This window comes from Embiotoca jacksoni, unplaced genomic scaffold, assembly GCF_022577435.1.
Source record: "Embiotoca jacksoni isolate LCO1_2020_lvr unplaced genomic scaffold, fEmbJac1.0.p SCAF_22, whole genome shotgun sequence".
Lineage (NCBI taxonomy): Eukaryota > Metazoa > Chordata > Actinopteri > Embiotocidae > Embiotoca > Embiotoca jacksoni.
In genome coordinates, this window is record NW_027185363.1 from 9,087,653 (window position 1) to 9,107,122 (window position 19,470).

The following is a 19,470-nucleotide window of genomic DNA, read 5'->3' on the forward strand; positions in this document are numbered from 1 at the left end:
CTGTTGGCTGTTTTTGACCAAACTTTCAGGACAATTACAGAAGAATGAAGCATCTTGTTAGTGAATACCAAACAATGGGGCAGCTAACGAGGTCCAGATTTCCCGGCATCGACTAATCTACAAACTAAACACTTGGAGAAATATGAAACAGAAGTGTGCACTGTGAGCTGGAGTCGTGTTGTAAATTAATGAGATTAACAGCAGCTTTCAACAGCAACAAACCACCAATGTGACAAGTTCAAAAGCCAGAATAGTGGAGAAAAGTGCATTTGCACCCTGCAACTAAAAGGAGGTTAAGGATATTGTTTCTTTACCTGGTTCATAACTGCTCTGAACGACCGTGACCTTTATCCCTCTCTAATGCCATATCTGCACTTTCAGCATACACACTCATAACGCCTCAGAGTGTGCTGCTTATCCTCAAAGCACTTTCATTTCCACATCTTAGTTTGAAGCCAGCGATGCCACAGAGAAAAGATGAGCCAGAAAGATGAACAGAAAAGAAGTCAAAGTGAGAAGACTGAGATACGTCTACAGTGGCGGGTTCACTCCAGGTCAGCAGGAGCCTAAAGTGGATCAGCGGGACAGTTGATTCATATCCCCGGGCTGAAGTGATCACATGTGCACGCAGAGAGGCGACCTTGGACACAGTTAAGTCTCGCATTATTCTGATGATTTGAACCGTGCAGCTCTTCATCTGACAATAAACGGGCAAAAGGAAATTTAACAAACATAGAAAATACAATAGGACATTTAATTCTTCCAAGCTATAACAGTATATGATAGTAATCCGCTTTATGCTTAAAACATATGCTTAAATATATTTACTTGTAACTTTTGCAGGGGGCAGTTACTGAATTTAAACAATATCTATATCACTGAGGACAGCACTGTAAAAAATGCAGCTGTGTATGTAATGTCATATATATTATTAAACTTTTCTTTTTTACAAACAACTCCAAAAAAAACATCCCACACATAAGAAACATAAATAATTCATAGTCTTGTATCATAGTTACTGTCTGATGAATGGCTGCACAACTCAACACATTTGTTGATAGTAGAATTTTAAAAAATTAAGATAAATATCCCGTAAAGGAGAGCTGAATATGTTTACCTTCTTTTTTTATTTTTTATTTTAAATCATTGACCTGCAACAGCAGCTGGGGTGCACTTGAGCAAGGCACTTCACCTTCATCTGCTCCACCGGAGCTCACTAGTAACCCGTCAGGTGTGAATGTACAGCGTGAAACTCAATGAGTGTCAAGCTGTGTGTTGTTGGAATGGAGATTGTGTACTTGGCGATGGAAGAAGCACTCAGATCTTTCAAGTACCACAATGAAAAGAATTACAAGAAGTCCTTCTTTGTCAGCAAAATGTACTTCAAAAGTTTATATTTTTATATTTATTAAATTACTGTATTATTACTTCATTGACATGTACATGTGAGCAGCATTTTATAATGTGGTCATGGTGGAGGTAATCTCAACACATGATACGGTTGAAGCATCTAATCAATGTATATTAATACGCGTATATAAGCTGGTCAAAAGGGCCGGCTCTGTCCTGGGCAGTCCTCTGGACTCCATAGAGGAGGTGGGTCAGAGGAGGATGTTAGCCAAGCTGACATCGATCATGGACAACACCTCTCACCCGCTCCATGAGACTGTGGGAGCTTTAAGCAGCTCCTTCAGACTGCTCTCAGTGCAGGAAAGAGCGCTACCGCAGGTCGTTTGTTCCGACGGCCGTCAGACTTTTCAACACCAATCTATACTACCGTCGCACTGTTCATCTCATTTCATTTCATAGCACTGGACTCTTTTTTTCCCCATTTATCCCAAACTGTATTTGTGTATTTTCATTTGATTTTATTTGGGTTTTTTGTGTGCGTGTGTATTTATTCTAAAATAATTATTTTGTATCTATCTCATATTTTATAAGTATTTGTAAATGTTTTCATATTGTGTGCACTTTTTGGTTTTCTTTGCTGCTGTGATGACCGAATTTCCCCACTGTGGGATTGATAAAGTCAAATCTAATCTAATCTAATCTAATGTAATCTAATCTAATCTAATCTGATCTAATCTACTATAATCTAATATAGCTACTGATGCCATTAAAACACTTAAGTGCAGCACCATGTTTTTTTTTTCTGCAACAAAGCCACTATAGCTTCACTATAGGCGCTGCTTTGCCAATGTCTGCTTGTTATTATTTGTATGGCTGATTAAATGAATATTAAATGAATATTGTCATATAATAGTCTAAAAAAATTACATGAAAATGCATTTTTTTTTTAGTTAGATAACTGCCTACCAACAAAAACACTGTGATTATATATTTTAGGTATCACACATTGATCCAAAAATTAACTAGCAGTTAAAGCTGTTAATTAAATATAGTGGAGTAGAAAGTCTGATATTTCTCTCTGAAATGTAGTGAACTGGAAGTATAAAGTAGCATCAAATGGAAATACTCAAGTAAAGTACAAGTACTTCTAAATTGTACTTGAGTACGTGTACTCAGTTACATTTCCCTGCTGGTACTTGATAAATCATCTGTGGATTGCTAACGGTTAAATATACATAATACTGCAGCAGTAGCACAACCACTTTTCCTTGTCGTCACCGTTGTCATTGACAGACTGCTTGGACTTCACTGCAGTGGGTTGCTTGCCAGACACACCCTCCGTCTCTTTAACAGCGAGCCAGGGGAGTCAGAGCCCAGCACCCCGAGGACCCTGACAATTTGTCCCCCGGTGTTTAACCGCCAGCGCGTCAACTAGCCGGTCGTGTTCTAACAAATGGCAACAAGTCCTGAAAGATCCAGCTGCATTTTCAACCTCTGCCCCGGCAGACCGATTACTGCTGTCTGGAGTGTCTGTGCTTGCAGGCACGGCCACGCTCATCAACAGCCCTGCCACGGTCAGTGAAGGTGTCATGGAGGGAGGCGCTGGAGGTCACGGGCAGGTCAGCACGAGTACAACACCCTCCTTTATAGTGGAAAGAGCCACTCCGATGCAGCTACAAAGCACAACTGGTTGTAAATTACAGACGTAGAGGAAATGAAAAAAAAACACTTCACGTCTGCGTGGCTGCGTTCGCCTATAGCTCACACGCTGCAATGCAGAAAACAGCGGCGGGTAAACAACCTTCAATTCTGTGCAGCGAGTGAGCAGCATAAGAATATAGGATATCGAGTCAAATTCAGAAACCCAGATGTGCCAGTCTTCCTATTGTGCTGCACCGCTTTGACCTAGCTGTCTGCGGTCTCTCTCTCTCTTTCTCTCTCTCTCTCTCTCTCTCTCTCTCTCTCTCTCTCTCTCTCTCTCACACACACACACACACACACACACACACACACACACACACACAGAGAAAAAAGAGGTTTGTGTGTGTGCTCACATACAGAGCGACATCTGAGCTCGGCAGGAGGACCTTCAGTTCCAGCACTGTCACTCTCTGCTGCAAAAGCAGCAACAGAGCAGAGCTGAGGCAGGAATCTATGCAAGATTCACTATTTTGCAAACATAAGACTATTTTATTTCAACTATTTATATTAATTTACTTTCTTTCTTTTAAATTCTTGTTGCTTACGTTCTCTTTCTCAGCAAGACGTCATTAGGTGGGAGGATGAAAGGTTCACTCCAGCATCATTTGTTATATTTTTGCTATTTTTTTTTTCCCCCACCTTTTTTGTCACTACAACCATGAAACAATTTAGGTTTCCCACTTTATCCGGAGTGCCCAGAGCCAATACACCACCCAAATGCTAATTTCATAATAGCTAGGAGTTTTTTTTTTTGTCATTGCTGTAAATAAAGTGCATTTGTGAATGAAGGCATTGTTTTATTTTTGGCAGCGTGCAGCAATGTGACAGAATTAGATGGGTTTTTAGGGAAATTAGACACACGTAGGAGAATCAATACGTCATCAAGCTCCTACGTAAAGTCCCAGGATTAAACCTCACTGTGTGCGTGAGCGTGCATTTGTGTGTTTATGCCTGCACAATATTAAACCAGCGTCACTGATCCAACATCGTCCCCCTCCAGGCCATCGGGAGCCCGTCAGACCGACACAAGTGTCCACTTACGAGGAGGAGTTGACGATGGTGTAGCCGGAGGGACACTCAGAGATGCAGGCACCGTTGTGGATGACGTACTCGTGGCAGTCGGGGCTCTTGCTGCGCTCCTTCTCCCGCTTGCATCTGCTGTGCAGATCCTGGCAGAAGGAGAAGGAGACGCAGCGCCAGCCTCTGTAGGTGAAGTGGTTTTTGGGGCAGCGCTCCACACAGTTGTCCACGTGCTGGAGGCCGCGGCAGGCCACGCAGTGACTGGCGGAGTTGGGCTTCAGGCAGCCGCCCAGGCACTGGTCGTGGCAGCACTGGTCGTCCTTGGTGCAGGCCCGGTGTTTGCACTGAACCGGGCACACTGCAGGGAGAGAAGAAGAACAAGGTCAGCTCAAGAGAGGGTGTTCAGCAGATGAAAGTCAAGTCAAAGTAAGGCTTAAATCTAGGAGGCAATGTGAGCTGCAGGAAGTAGGAGCTTATCATCATTAAAACACTGTCATACTATTTCAGCTCCCCAGATGACAGGTGATTTTAATCAGTCCCCAATGACAGTACATCTTTATATCTCTAACTCCACAGATATCTCATATGGTCCGATCTCTCACTCAGCAGGAGGGAAATCCCTCCTCACTGCACCGGCCAACAGCCCACAGGACCATCTGCCATCGGCCAAAAAGCATGCTGAACACAAACAGCGGGGAGCCAACACTAGTTCACAAAAGACCGATACTTTTCCAGAAGGCAGTGAGACAGAGGGGCCAATAAAAAAAATTGGCTTTTAAAGGATACAGTACTTTGCAAGTGAGACATGTGCAAAAGAGCTTTGCCGAGTTTCATTTTTGTGCCTATTTAAGCTTTGAAACATCCAAGCTCATGTAATAAAGTAAGGAAACAGTGAATGGCCAACTCAGCTGCTGGGAAACATAATATGTAACATGATCATGCATAGACGACCTCGAACAGATCAATTGTTTCCGAATGTTTTTAAACCACAGGAGCTCTTCATAGTGACTTTTTTTTTTTTTTATGGCTCCTCTGAGTGATGCATCCCACATCCCTCATCTCAGACAACAGACCTCCATCGCCGCCTCTGACTATCTCCAATTCTGACTTCTGTGCACCTGAAAAACTGTTTGATAATGTAAAATATAATGCAATTACAACAGCCTTTTGTTTTATTGCCCCCTCTACTTGGAATAATCATCAACACACTTTAAAAATAAATTCCTTGCTACCTTACGGTCAATTGAAATCCATGATCACAAACCTCCGTCCAAACTTTTAATCGTTTTAAACTGATTTTATTGGTGCATTGTTTGTTTATTAGTATTTCGTTGTGTCCATCGTTTATTGGTTCTGAAAGAATTATTTGATTTTTGAATCGAGAGAAAATAAGTAAACACGATAGTAAATAAATAACTTAAGTTTTTAATCAAGAAAAATGGCAAATCAGTCACTGGCTTCGGCTGCAGCTGTTCTGCAACTGAAGTTATCACACTGAATCCTGGGAAATGTAATCGACATCTTTCACTGTTTTCATGTACAGACACTAAAAGATCATCTGAGGCTGATGTACAACACTGCGTGTTGCAATCAATGATATGTAAATAAATCTTATGACATCACTACCGTGACTAAATATTAGTGCATTTCTACTCTTGGCTGAAAAAAGGCTTTTGCATAAACAAGCCCCAAACCATCTAAAGTAGTGGAACAAATTTCAACTGTGGGCCTCTTTGTAGCAAAATGGAAACACAAACTCCTCGAGAAGCACGCAGGAGAAATAAACACCGACAGAAAGATAGTGTCCCGACAGTCACACAAATACGCAAACTTAACGAAGTCACAAGTCCGGAGGTTGGCTGTTTTACGCGCACGTCTGAATGTGTGCATGCCTGCAAATCAGCCCGTTGCATAACATCAGGTTGTATGGATTGTCAGGTGTGTTGTTGTTGTGCTGAATGTGGGTGTGAGGACGAAGGACGGACGGATGGAGGATCCTCTGAGGTAAATACAGCACACTGACCTGCACGCCGGGATTAGTTTCTCACTCTCGACTACCAGATTAAAAGCGTTCAGATGAGTCGCCGAGGTTAGCGGCAGGTTCGGACCGTAGTGACGCGCGTTTGAGGGGCTTTTATGAGGCCAAACTAATACTCAAGACCACATAAACCAAAACCAGAAGGAAACAATGAGTCTGTGATGTTTTTTTTTTGTGTTTTTTTTTTAATATAGTTTCCTCTGGTAAGCAGTACATGTCCAAAAACTACTTGGCTTCATTAATGTCGTGAGGTCGGCCATTAAACGAACAAAACAACATGGACCCCCCTGTTCTGTTACATTAAGGGAGGTGAGCGAGGAGGGTGTGTTTGGGGAGGGCAGCGGCAACATGAGAATGGCAGTGAGGGAGGGAGGGAGGGAGAGCGAAAGAGGGGAGCCAAAGGGGGCACAGTGCAAGAAAAACAAATGATATAACCATCTTTTATCTACGTCAGTCCGCGAGTCTAAAATAATCTACTCCACGAGAGGATTCACAACACAATGCCGTTTTCACAAAGCAAAAAAAAAAAAAAAAAAAAAAAAAAAATGAATATGACGTTTTCATTCCACCTCTAAAGTTCAGTTTAAACGCTGCCCTTCAACTTTTCCTCCTGTGCGTGCGCTCACACACACACACGCACGCACACGCACACACGCGCGCACACACACACACACAAAAGCTTTGCTGTCTGCACCCACTGACTCCCGATCCTGCAGCGGGGCTCCATGCCGGAGCACAGGCCCAGCAGCAGATCCACCCTCAGCCTTAGCCAATGTGTTGGCTAGCTGCAGAAGCTAGCCATTCAACTGGCCTCTCCCATCTCCAAGGAAGACAGGAGCTCAGTTTAACCCTTCGAGGCCCTGCGTGTTCCTGCCCAGACAGTCAAGACGGCAGCAATGGGAGTTATACAGGGGGGGGGGGGGGGGGAGAAAAGGAAAGGAAAAGAAAAAAAAAAAAAGAAAAAAAAAGAACATAAAACGAAATTGGACAGGAGAGCCACGCTCTGCTCAATTATTTCCATCTCCTCACTACGTCGAACCGGCTAACTTTACGCTGCTCTAAAAAAAACACGAGTTGCTCTCGTCGAGCACGTTTTCTGTTCACCGTGCACATGTACATGGTTGATGAACAGAAGAACAGTTCCTGTTGAGAGAGACCTCAGGCAATAATGGGGTCACGAGTCCGTGCTGAGACAACCGTGTTACGTTTGGTGTTGTGCCGAGCGGCTCGGTGCCTCGGGAGATTGATCCGTGTCTCATCATGTCCACAACTCATTAGGAGTTCTTTGCAGATTTTCAACGGTTCTGGAAACGTGTCCATCCAGATTAAACATTTCTGTCCAACCCAACCACGGCGTTGCTTTTCAGCTGCAACTGCAGTTAGTTCAATTTTAAAGTACTTCCACGGTGACGGATGCTGGTAATATTTCATCGTTCTGAAAAGTAATTTCTGGCCGATTTATTGCATCTTTAATTACCACATAATTCATGACTATATTTACGTAGTGTTTTACAATTTATTATGCAGCAAAACCGCAGTCCTGTTAAGATATATACTATTTCATCAGAGCTGAAATAATGAATTGATTTCACAGAAAATTAATCAGCAACAATTTTGATAATGATTTCTTCATTTTTTAGTTTTTTTTTTTATCATTCAGTGTTTCAAATTTTGGTGACTTTAAAGAGGTTATTTTAGGTAACCATTTTTCACTTATTGATAGATTAATAGATAACAAAAACAACTGTTCATTAATCCTCAAAATACTTTTCTATTAACTTTGTGTGGACCAATGTGCTCATTCAATTTAACTCAATTTTAAGCTTAAAGAAGTTGCAATATCAACTTCTTTTGATTGATTGTTTCAGTTACTTAATGAAGCAAAAAAAAAGAAACAGCTTTGGCTTCCGGCTTCTTAAGAGAAACGGCTGCTTTTCTGTTTTATATCATCATAAATTACAATTAAAAAGAGGTCAACTTGAGCTCTCTGGACGTCGGGTCAGCATTTCACACTCTATTTAATTATATTATTCATATAGAAAACCAGCAGTTCAATAGATAATGAATCTGATTAATGAAATTAAAGTGGAGTGTGGGTTAATTACGGTCGACCTTTGATTATTTCTTGTTTAGTTGGATGCAGACTTTTTTTTTTTTCGGAAATAAACAAACAATGGTGAAAATGGGTCAATACATTTTAATGACCTGAACGAGCGAGCGACCCCTTTGATGAAGCACCAAAACAAACTCCTCTGTCCAAAAGATTTATACAGTTCACTGTGGCGGCAGCTGACTCTGCCGTGTCTGCCGGGCTGAAATCAGCGGCACTAGTTGATCCTAAATTAGTGTTCTATTCACCGTCAGACATCACAGAGGCTTCTGTAAGACCAACAACAGTGACCACACTGAAGGAGAAGGACTTGTTTCTTGTGTGCTTGTCAAAAATGTTTTCAGGGCCGAGACCCTGAGGACCTGAGAGAGTGGAGCCACCCCAAGCCATCCTTGATCTCCGAGAGAGAGAGAAAGAAAGAGGCAGAGGAGGCTGTTTGGGGGAGTTTGTCATTCTTTCCTTTAAAACATGCAAATCTCTTAATACGAGCCCGGTTTCTTTATTATCATTGTTAATAACCCCGAAGCTGGAACAGTTTGTGGAGAGCAGAGGTCTTTTCTCAATTTAGTCTGTGTCAATTAGATATGCTCAGTTTGAGTTTGGTCTCGTCAGCATCTCCTCATCTTATCTTCCATTTGTACAATCACTCGACAACAATAAATCAATGGGGGCTTCGGGAGACGAGTTCTGGCCAGTTGGACTTAGGTCTGTTTACGACTGGCTACGTCTTCCTGCTAAAGTCTCTGAACCTCTTGTCCTCATTACTCTGGTCCCACTGGCACACTGGTCGGGTCCTGCCTGATCTCCTGTCATGCGGTTTTTGCAAAGTACAACAGGATCACATGAAGGCTGAGGAATAATGCAGCAGAAATGCCTGGCTCTTTATCTCATTAGCTGAGGTTTCACTTGGATGAGAGGACAACGCTACACAATGAGACGCTTGACCCCTGAGGCCCAGAGTGGACAGCGACAACAAACCGACACACCTCCAGGCCCCCGTGTGACAGAGATGAATGCACCCCGTCAGGATGGTGCCAACTTGGGAATGGGAGGTGGAAAAAAAAAAAAAGAAGAAGATCTGCAAGCTTTAATAACGCGGGGTGTTGAAAAGGCAAAAAGAATCGCTTGCGAGTATTGACGCACACAGTCGATAACAAGTCCCTGTCTGCTGCTCCGAAATGTTCCGCAACAGATACACAAACTGCATGAAGAGTTTCTAACTGTGTTGTTTCTGCAGACATTAAAATGCAGGAGGATTGTACTGAACTTCACTGTACGCTACAACTCAGGGATTTCTGTCTAAAATTAAGAGTCTGTAGGCTTCATTAACCACAATCCTCCTTAAAATCCGTTTGTGGAGACTTTTTCCAGGTTCCTTTCATGACAGTGATGAAACAGAAGCATATTGAGGCGTTTTGCGTTGAGATTAGACCTGAGAAAATGCCAAACGAGAACGTGGTGGTGCGCTGGTTGGTAATTAAAATTCCACAGCCATGACAAGGGTAGTATTTAGTTTCTTATGAAAGAAAGTTTTTGCAGAAGGCCAAGGAAAAGAGAATCTAAAGTAAGAACTCAAGTGCTTTTGAAAACGGTAAAGTTTTTATGTTTCTACACTTCTGACAATTTAAAATAAAGGAGGACAGTAGCACAGCAGCAAATGAAGAACTGACTGAAGTACAAAAATGGAAATGATTGACGACTCTTTCTTTAAAAATGACAGACTGCTTGATACAGCTGACAAAACTTTTAGAGATCATATGTAAAAAGTAGAATATGAAAAGACAAAAAAAGATTTTTTTTAATTAGTGTAGTAAATGAATATAGGGGTAAAGCTGATGGCTATTTTTATTTTGGTCATTTCAGACTATGAAAGAGTAGAAAAAGGCTATCACCAACATCTACATATAACCACATCTGCATGCAGCTCATATACCCACATAGGGAACTTCTTCCCTATGAAAATTCAAGGTTGCCACAAGTGACCATATTTGGACGAGCTGGGAAGACATGAGAGGTGAATCTGACTCAATCTGAACCCGAGGACACTTAGCCTGCCTACCGATGGCAGAAATCTAGCCCTCTTTGAGGCCTAATATATAATTAAAGCCAGCCTCTAGTGGCCCTCGTTGGTATTGCAGTTTAAGGCACTTCCGCATTAGCCACACTTTTCAGACCCAGAAACTACGTCCACTTTTATATACAGTCTATGCTGGTGCAAGTTAACCAAACTGTGTGGAGGACTGAGCCTGTCCAGTAAACCATCAGAAGGAATGGCTCAAAGTCTTTTATTGAGCTTGCTCCTTCATGCAGTATTTCTCTGGCAGATGGTTTGAGGAATCTAAGTAAACATATTTTTTATGCATTTTTGTTAAATCAATTAAATTATGAACCCTGAAGACTGTGAGTTTATTAATGTTAAGTCATAGCTCATACATACATCCTGGAGTGCACGGTGAAGCCCCACAACATAAAAACTGATAGGACACACACTGCTAAAAATATGTCGCGCCTCAAGAACACAAAACTTCCCAAAACCACCAGATTCAAAAATGAACCAGACATCTTTGTTCTTCTGTCCACTTTAAATATAATAAAAACACCCGTGTACACCAACCAGTTCTGTGACAAAATATAAACCCGAGACAGAGCCCCGAGCACGCCGAGTGTCACCTCACCTCGAGTGACGAGTGCTGTCTCTGCCCCGATGCACACTAATGCCTGTCATTAATACAGAGCTGCCCGGTTTCCTCTCTGCTAGTGAGGAACAGATGTGATCTCGTCCTCCACTTCTATCTATCCAAACATGTCTCTGCCTCCTGCAGCTACATCTACACCTTTCATAGGAATGAGCTTCTGATTAATGAAGACGGACAGTTGGCGAGACATTAAATCAACAATGAATTAATGAAACAAGCGCAAGACATTTAAAACCCTCAATGCTGGCTTTGATAAAGGAGCTGTACTGTAATGTCAGCTGTACTGACAGGAACGTTGGGGCAAATGCTACAACGTTAAATTCTCTATGAAAGCAAACCGACACTCAACGATGCCGTCACTTCATCGCCGCTCAAACAACGCCCACCTGTGTTGACCGAAGGTAGTCCAGATTAACATCTCATATTTTTAGTTACAATAAAAATAACCACATTTGTGCAACATAAAACATGTTCAATATTATCGTTGCCTCATTTTGCTTCACATGGTGAAAGAAACTGAATCATTTTCAGTCAACTTTCACGTGACCTCAAGGCAACGCGCTCTGGGAACTACTGGATTAATGAATTGATAAGATGAGTGACAGAAAATAACTTTGCATATTACTCTGCCACTAGTTAAATAACTGCATAATTGTTCCGAGTCAAAAATGCCAAAGATTTGCTTTTCCAGTAGAAGTATTTATTGCTCTGCAATGATAAACTGAATATGTTCTGTTAAATATGTACATTAAATATGTTACTTTAGACTGAATAATATAAGTCTAATTAATCGATATTGAAAAGAATGAATTAACGAGTATTTCCTGGACTTGGATTGTTTGGACTAAACAAGCAATTTAATACATTGCAACTTATACTGGCTCAATATCTGGTTTTGGACATTTTACATGCTAAACAATTTGATCAAAATTGGATTATTCAAAAAAATAACTGATATTAATTAAAATATTTTGGTAAAACAAGGAGAGACAGAACAGCAGGAGCTGAGATTCACCTTGCCTGAGCTGTGACACTTCTTTTCGTCAATGTTTTTAAAAGTAAACAAAATAAGGTACTATCAAATGTAACTTTTAAACTGATTTCACTAAGTTAGTCTTGTCGGACACAGAAAACCCAAAGCAGTCACGATTAATAAAGAATTACGTGACACAAATATTTAATCATGTATCAAAACATGGATGAGAAAGATCAAAAGGCAGCGACAACATGTGGCCAAATCGAATCTAAACTAAATCAAAATTAAGCCCATCACAAAGAAAGATTAAAACCGCTGCATGAGCGTGACTTTATAAAAAGCAGTAGCTAATGACCCGGGTTTATCCGTCTCATTTTTTCTTGGTAACCACTTGTCAGCTGGTCTAATTCAGCAGCAGCAGAAGTGCTCGGTTGGGACGAGTCAGGGAGCAACAGGAACCGTAAACAATTTCATTAACCGGCCTCCAGCCTCCGTTAATAGAACAAAAACACATAAACAACATGGAAAAGCAATTTTTGGTTTTAATGTCGCCCCGGCACCACTGTCATCTGAAGGCAGGATATCCAGTTTGTCTGTGACTGGAATAGAAATGATAAACACTGTGCACTCATTGATGGGCAATTACACTGCTCGCTTGACAGGCAAATGACGCACACCACAGACTTGAATCTTCATTTCCTTCCAGGGCTCAGTGTCAGGCTAAAATAATGACTACGTCTGCGCTTGACTTTGACTACCTGTTATGACATCAGACGCATTTATGTCATTAATGCAATGTCACACCACAATTTGTCTTATTACAAATTTTAATATCAACCAACACTTTTGATCTCCGTACCAAGAGTCAAAAATGTAAATTAAGAAGAAATGTTAGCAGAAAGAAAATAATCACCAGAGTCACACTTAAAGGTTCACTTCATCCACTTTTATGAGAAAATCTTTGATTCAGGAAATGATTTAGATGAGAGCCCGACCGGTAAAGGCGTATATGTTGTCCTATTTCAAACAATTTTTTTTTTTTACAGAATATAATGCAGAAAAAGATGCTTGGGGTAATTGAGATAGTTCCATTTGTGTTTATTTTAACTTCTAGTTATTTATAAACATTACAATCCCAGTGAAGTTCACTGTTTCAATACACTGGTGTCATTTTGGACGATAAACTATATTATTAATCTGCAAAACATCTTGCCTCGTTTCATATCTTCATCACAAGTCTTTAATACCTAAATTTCAGTCAATATATTTATGTCAGAATTGAGTCACTTCCTCTTATCAGTATTGTCCCAAAGAATCCAGCATCGGATGGGCTCTACTTGAGGCTATGAAAGGACAAACTAAGTTGGAAACTTTTACACAGAGCAAGAGAATCCAAGCCTATCAATATCTAATCGGTCATTCATACTGAAAATCTTTCCCTTTAAGTAGTCAGGAAGAGATCGTTACAGCTGCTTTTTGGATAAAAATGATCTTTATTTATGATGCTTGTATTTTATGACGACATCTGTTTCATGTTTCCAGCAGAACCAAAAACAGGTTGTTTGGAATAAAAACTCCAACCATGAAGAACATTGGTGATCTTTTGAGAGTCCGTGACCATCAGCTTGGAATAAAAGATATCACAAAAGAGGAGACAAAAAGCAGCCATCTCAGGGATAAGCACTTCAAATAATTGAGCGAGGTGAAAGTGTCAGCTCTTATTCAAACACAAATGAAACGCTGGTGTTTTGGATCAACTTACTGCCATTCTCTGCTTTTTTTTCTTTGCTGCTCTCCTTGTAGTGCAGAAGAAAAAAAAACCACACTCGCTTCATGTAGCGCATCAAGATGCCAAAATTTATTATAAACGAGTACCTGAATGAATTCCCTTTGACAGAACACCTTCCAGGAGCTCTATTACATGATGAATTTCGATTCTTTATTCATTTGTAGTCTTGAGTACAAAAAAAAAAAATGTAATAGGGCTTGGATCTGACGCATCAGTGACATTTTTTGGAGTGAGATGTTATGATTTTATACAATAATGCCATTTTCCAACACTGCACAATGAAGCCCACACAAACACAGACACATATAACTGCCACTCATAAGTCTTTCTGAAAAGAAAGAAAAAAATGGCATGAGAACAAAAGATTACACAAAAAAATGACTTGACCAAAATCGTAAAATCCTTATTTGAGAGAAAAATGACAAGAAAATCTGGCAAGACATTGACTCAAAGTAGCATGCAAGTTGTGAGAGTAGATTAGAAGAAACATTTGATTCAGCTTGTGGTAAAACAGCAGTGAGCTGTTTTCAAATCGAATGGCTATGGTGAGTGTGAGCGTGTACAGCGGTGAAGAAACGCCTGTCGGCCCAGTTTTAACAAATGCCTGAAATGTCTGGGATTCCATGGGAATGGCTCCAGTAGCTGAACGGCGAGGGTTTGCAGGGTGCAGCTCCACAAGACTGAGTGCCAGAGCAGTTAAGTCAGCTCAAAGAAAAGGACTCATGGTGTGTGTGTGTGTGTGTGTGTGTGTGTGAGAGAGAGAGAGGAGGGCTGGGAGAGCTCGGAGGCTAGCTTTAGGCTGGTAGAATATCACTTTGCATAATAAACCATGAAGAGTATAGACTGTCATAGCTGAGGGAAAAAAAAAAAGGAATCAAGTTTTTATGGCTCGTATGAACTTGTCTGATCTTGTCTGGCCCCCTTTTTTTGGTCCTTCTCTCTGTTTTTACAAACCAAAGTTTTGTGGTAGTAATTAGGTCAAACAGTGCAGAGGAAATTCAACTACCGGCCCTAAAAAAGAAGATTGTTGTGATCTACTATACAACACGACTAGTGGGTAATTCACTTAGCTGGTGTGTACTTCAAGCTTTGCCATGGCTAATTCAAATAAACAACAGCTTTTTTTTTTTGCTCTAAATTTTATAAATCAAATCTGAATACTATTTTATTGATCCTTCCTTGCCTCAGTTTGTTCTAATCTTCTTTGCTTGTCATCATTTTCTTTTGTCTTTTTTTAAACTGTAAAGCACTTTGCAACTCTGGTTCTGAAATGCAGTATGTAAATACAGTTTTAATTGACTGCACCAAAATATCAGAAGCAAAGAAACCAAAAATGACAAATAGCTCACAGATGAGATGAATATTGGTGCAGAAGCTGAGCAGAAACAAACAAATGAAGGAAAGGAATTGAAGATTATAATGCTACTAGTTAACTAAAAAAAAAAAAAATTCCCCAAAAAAATCAATGCTCCATTCCTTGTAATAAACTCACTGGCCATATGGGAATGTACAGAATAATGATAAGAGTTTGGATGACGTTCGGTCTAACATTATGTGACATCACTGAACAGAGGTTGCAGTCCTGTAATAAAATCACAGCGGTTTGTATCAAAGAGAATACATTTTAGACTGTGTAGACCGGTTGAGTAGGTTTAGCTGCTTTAAGTTGTTTTCATTCAGTAGAAAAAACTGTTTACGCTCATGTGGCGTCGTTTACACATGGAGGTCTGGATTTTCTACAACCTTTGTTTTAGTTTGAACACTTCTCGCTGCGGATTTAAGCTTCAAGGTTTTAATAATATACACAGCACAGTGAATGAATGGGGGCCGTGACAGAGCTAGAAACAATAAGATTGATTAATGTGATGGGGGGGGGGGGCTTTGACTTCAATTACAGTTCATGTTTCGGAAGCAACACTACAGGCAGCGAGTCCCATCAGGGCAAAGAGACCGCACGTAGGCGTGATATGACCTACCGTCTTAGTTTTCAAAACAAAAAGGCCAATAATGATCTCAGTGAGAACATTAAAATAAAGCTGTCGTTCTCCTTTATTGTAGATTTTACATATTACCTACTGCAGCAGCACTTTCCCAAAAAGACATTATATTTAGTTTGCAGATGACACCGCCTTGTGGAGCCTCCTGTATAAATGTGGAGGAGGAGGATAGACCAATTCGACACTATTTTCCTAACTGGTGTGAGAAGTCAAACTTGTCCTAAGCAGCTCTAAAATAAAGGAAATGTCCATTGAGTTTACACAAATGCAGCCTTCACACCAAACCTGCATATATGGGGAGAAAATATAACCACAAGTGCCACAGCATCGTGGACTGATCTCATAAGCTCTAAAAAAAACTTTTGTTTTTAAAATGCAGACAACAAAATACTCCACGTGTTCTATTGTGATTTTTATTGAAAGCCTTTGAGCCTTCTTCATCATCTACTGGTGCAGTGATGCCACTGAGACACATAAAACATCTGTCAGAAAAACGTTAACAACAGCCAGTAAACTGATTAATAAGGCAAGCAACATTGTGGGTGACAGGAGGCAACCCCCTTGCCTCTTTATTTAAACTGTTGCCATCTGGGTGACATTATTGTTCCCTCTATTCACTAAAAACATCATAATTTTGAAATATGTCACAATGCTTTACATTTTAAATAATATCACAATTATTCAGCAGGATGTCCATCTGGCCTGGTCTTACAAATAAAGACAAATAAAGTATCAATGCATCTGTCTATGCAGCCATCCATCTATTTATCTATATGGTTTTGTCGCACCAGCCTCATTCCCATCTCCAAATAATAAAGTTCAGCAACAACATCCTCCCATGTCCCCACAGACAGCTTTACTAGCAGCTAAGTTTGTCCTCTTTCCTGCCTTGCTGACCTCCACAAGTCACCCTGTCAATATTTTTGGTCTCATAAAAGTGTCCGCTGCTACCAAGGCACTCCGGGCCCTCGGTGTCCATTCATAACTTCGGTGAGGAAGTGGACCAACAAAGACCGGAAACAATTGGGAAGCGTTCTCCGCGAACATCTACAACCGCCATTGTTTGGGGTGGAAAAGGGATTGTGGCGCTAGCGTCAAACGTTGCCTGTGGGAGCTGCGACAAGGTCGGCAGAGAGCAGAGCCGAGGTCAACGGTGAGGCGGGACCCATCCCCTCACTCCCATGGTGACCGGTGACCTCGCTTTTCCTTCCGATACAGTCCGGATGAATGACTGATGTGTTCATATCCACGATTACACCACAATGTTACTCTCCTGTTTCCTAGCAGCGAGACTAAACAATAGCCATCCACGCACGCACACACACATAGGTTATGTCCCTGTGTGATTTATAGTCTATGTCTGTGTTACTGTTACACACACACATTGACCCTGAGAGATCTCCAAGTCCACCATGTAATTGGTGGACAGATATACGTGACAGGAGCCAAGGGTAAATTTGGACTCTCCATAACAAGAAAGGTCAGGCAGGCACAGGATCCTCACCTGACCTGTCGCACACTGATTTACAGCAATTCCCAAATTGTGATTGTGTCCGTGAAACCAGCAGCATTCACTCTCAGCCCAGACTCACCTCACCTGCAAAGTGTCACACCGAACAGAGAGGCCGAGGCGTCTGCTACGAGCCAGTTTCATCTTATGGGGGCTTATTAAATATGTAGAAGATCTCGCAAACCCAAACACTAGCAAAAGCTGCTGTGGTGGCTGAGGAGGAGGAGGAGGAGGAGGAGGACGAGGACGAGGAGGAGGATGCCCGCCCCTCCCTTGAGTGTCTCATCTCTGGCTGAGGGAAGATAATTAAGATCACGTTTAATAATGTGCGTAAAATACTAGCCACCTGGGATATACCAGCTCATTTACTGTGCATCGCTGTGTGCTCAGTGAAAGGCCGGCAAAGAGAAGAAACACAGGCCAGATTACAATGAAAGAAGAAGAAGAAAAAAAAGAAAAGAACATCGAATTGGTGTTTTCTTTTTTTTCTTTTTTTTTTTTTTAAAGCTCATCAAAACATTTCAACATGCATACATTCAATAGTCAAACATCTACTATCAGTTTTCACCCTAAAATGCTCCTTGTGTAGTTTAATTATTTCTGCAGCATTCGCCGAGTTAATGTAAAGACTTATTCAGAGTCTTTTAAGCCAAACAGCATGTCATTTGATACCTGTAAGATAGGAAGATTTAGCAATAATTCCTGTGATTTTGATGTAATTAATCAAACTGCCATGACTGAACCCAGAGAAGCAACAGAACGTGAATGGATGGATTACCCAATAAAATTAATTATTAATTTATGCAAGTGTTTGATATAACTGCCACTTTCCCATCATGAAATAACAAACCACCTGCAGTAGCTTTAGTAGTGACAGTCTGTCTCACGGTGCTGAGTGAAAGGACTTAAGAGCTTCCTGTTACTCCAATCCATTGTTGACCCAACAGTACTTTTAAGTTACACCATTTAATGCCTCCCAACAGCCAATATAAGGATACACAAACATTCTGTCGCTAATATCAAGGTTTATGACAGATAAGAGAAAACATTTAAGGATTTTGTAAATTCAATGCAAGACTTTTAAATTGCTTCCTTGTTTGATCTCAATGCTTTTAAAGACTTCAAGACCTGCAGATCATGTCAAGGATACTTTTAGTAGGTATGATTAAGTTTTAAAAGTTTTTTCAAGTTATTACAATGCGTCTAAATGGTTATCATTAATGTGATTCAGGCTGTTTCCTTCATCTGTTTGTATCAGTTATATCACATAAAGTGCTCCTAAATTTAGGACAAAGCTGAATAGATTACCTTAAAAATTTGTCAACATCAAAGTTTTCATTGTACTTAAAAATGATAACCAACACTGCTGCAATCTATTGTATTGGTTTATGTTTTCCCAGCCGGCAGTTCAGTATAATTCTTCATTTTCCCCTCACTTTCATATCTCTACATTCGACTCACTAATAAAGCCCAAAATATATATATATTTTTTTTTAAAAAGCCCAAGAAATACTTGAAAAAGAAAATTAAAGACAAATTTGATGGACATATTTGTCGTGTATCTGTCAGTCCAGTTCAGCAGTGGAAAAAACACAAGATCCAAAGTTTTTTTATTGAGTCAGCCAATATTTTCAGCTGCCAGTCCCTTTCAGGACTCTAAACTGGCATCCTAACAGCCAAACAAGCTGTGCCACAAAACAGCTATTACCAAAACATAATCAAATGCCCATTATCTCCAAATGACTGTTGTCAAGAAACAGCCAACACTCATTAAAAGAAAATAGACTGAACTGTAATATTTCCCTTTATGCCAGCTCACAACTCATTTTAACTCAGTTTTCAGGAAGAAATAGGGGCCTCGTTTGTCTTCCATCAAATTTAAAAAACTTGTTTTTGTCACTGACTTGAAATACTAAAAACTGGGCACAGAATTTGGAGTTTCATAACTATTGATTATTTCCAGTAAGAGTGTTTTTCAAAGTCATTCTTGATGTTTCTTTAGAGTAACCATTAAGGCTCTTTGTCAGGCGTTTATTATTAATAAAACTCCATAATATATTAAACATAATTTGGAGTGAATTTGAACAAAATCTCCACAATCTCCTCCGCTTCACAGGATGATGTTTTGTGTTTGCCACTATTACAGCTGTTGACATTGTGTGCGTTTGTGTGTGCCCGCGGCTAAATCTAATCAACTTTGGTAATGAGCATCTCCTGCAACCCTTCTTTGCTATTTTGCTGAACGGAAGCGCCCAATTTGGTGTAAAAAGGAGGGGAAATAAG

General features: G+C 40.5%; 1 protein-coding gene across 1 annotated transcript in view; it reads right to left on the minus strand.

Annotated features, from left to right (window-relative positions):
* The window catches only part of insra (insulin receptor a), a 53,179-nt gene that overhangs the window by 20,543 nt on the left and 13,166 nt on the right, over positions 1 to 19,470 (minus strand). The window contains exon 3 of the mRNA XM_069157796.1: positions 4,093 to 4,429. Coding sequence (XP_069013897.1) covers positions 4,093 to 4,429 — 337 coding nt within the window. The remainder of the gene's footprint in view (positions 1 to 4,092; positions 4,430 to 19,470) is intronic.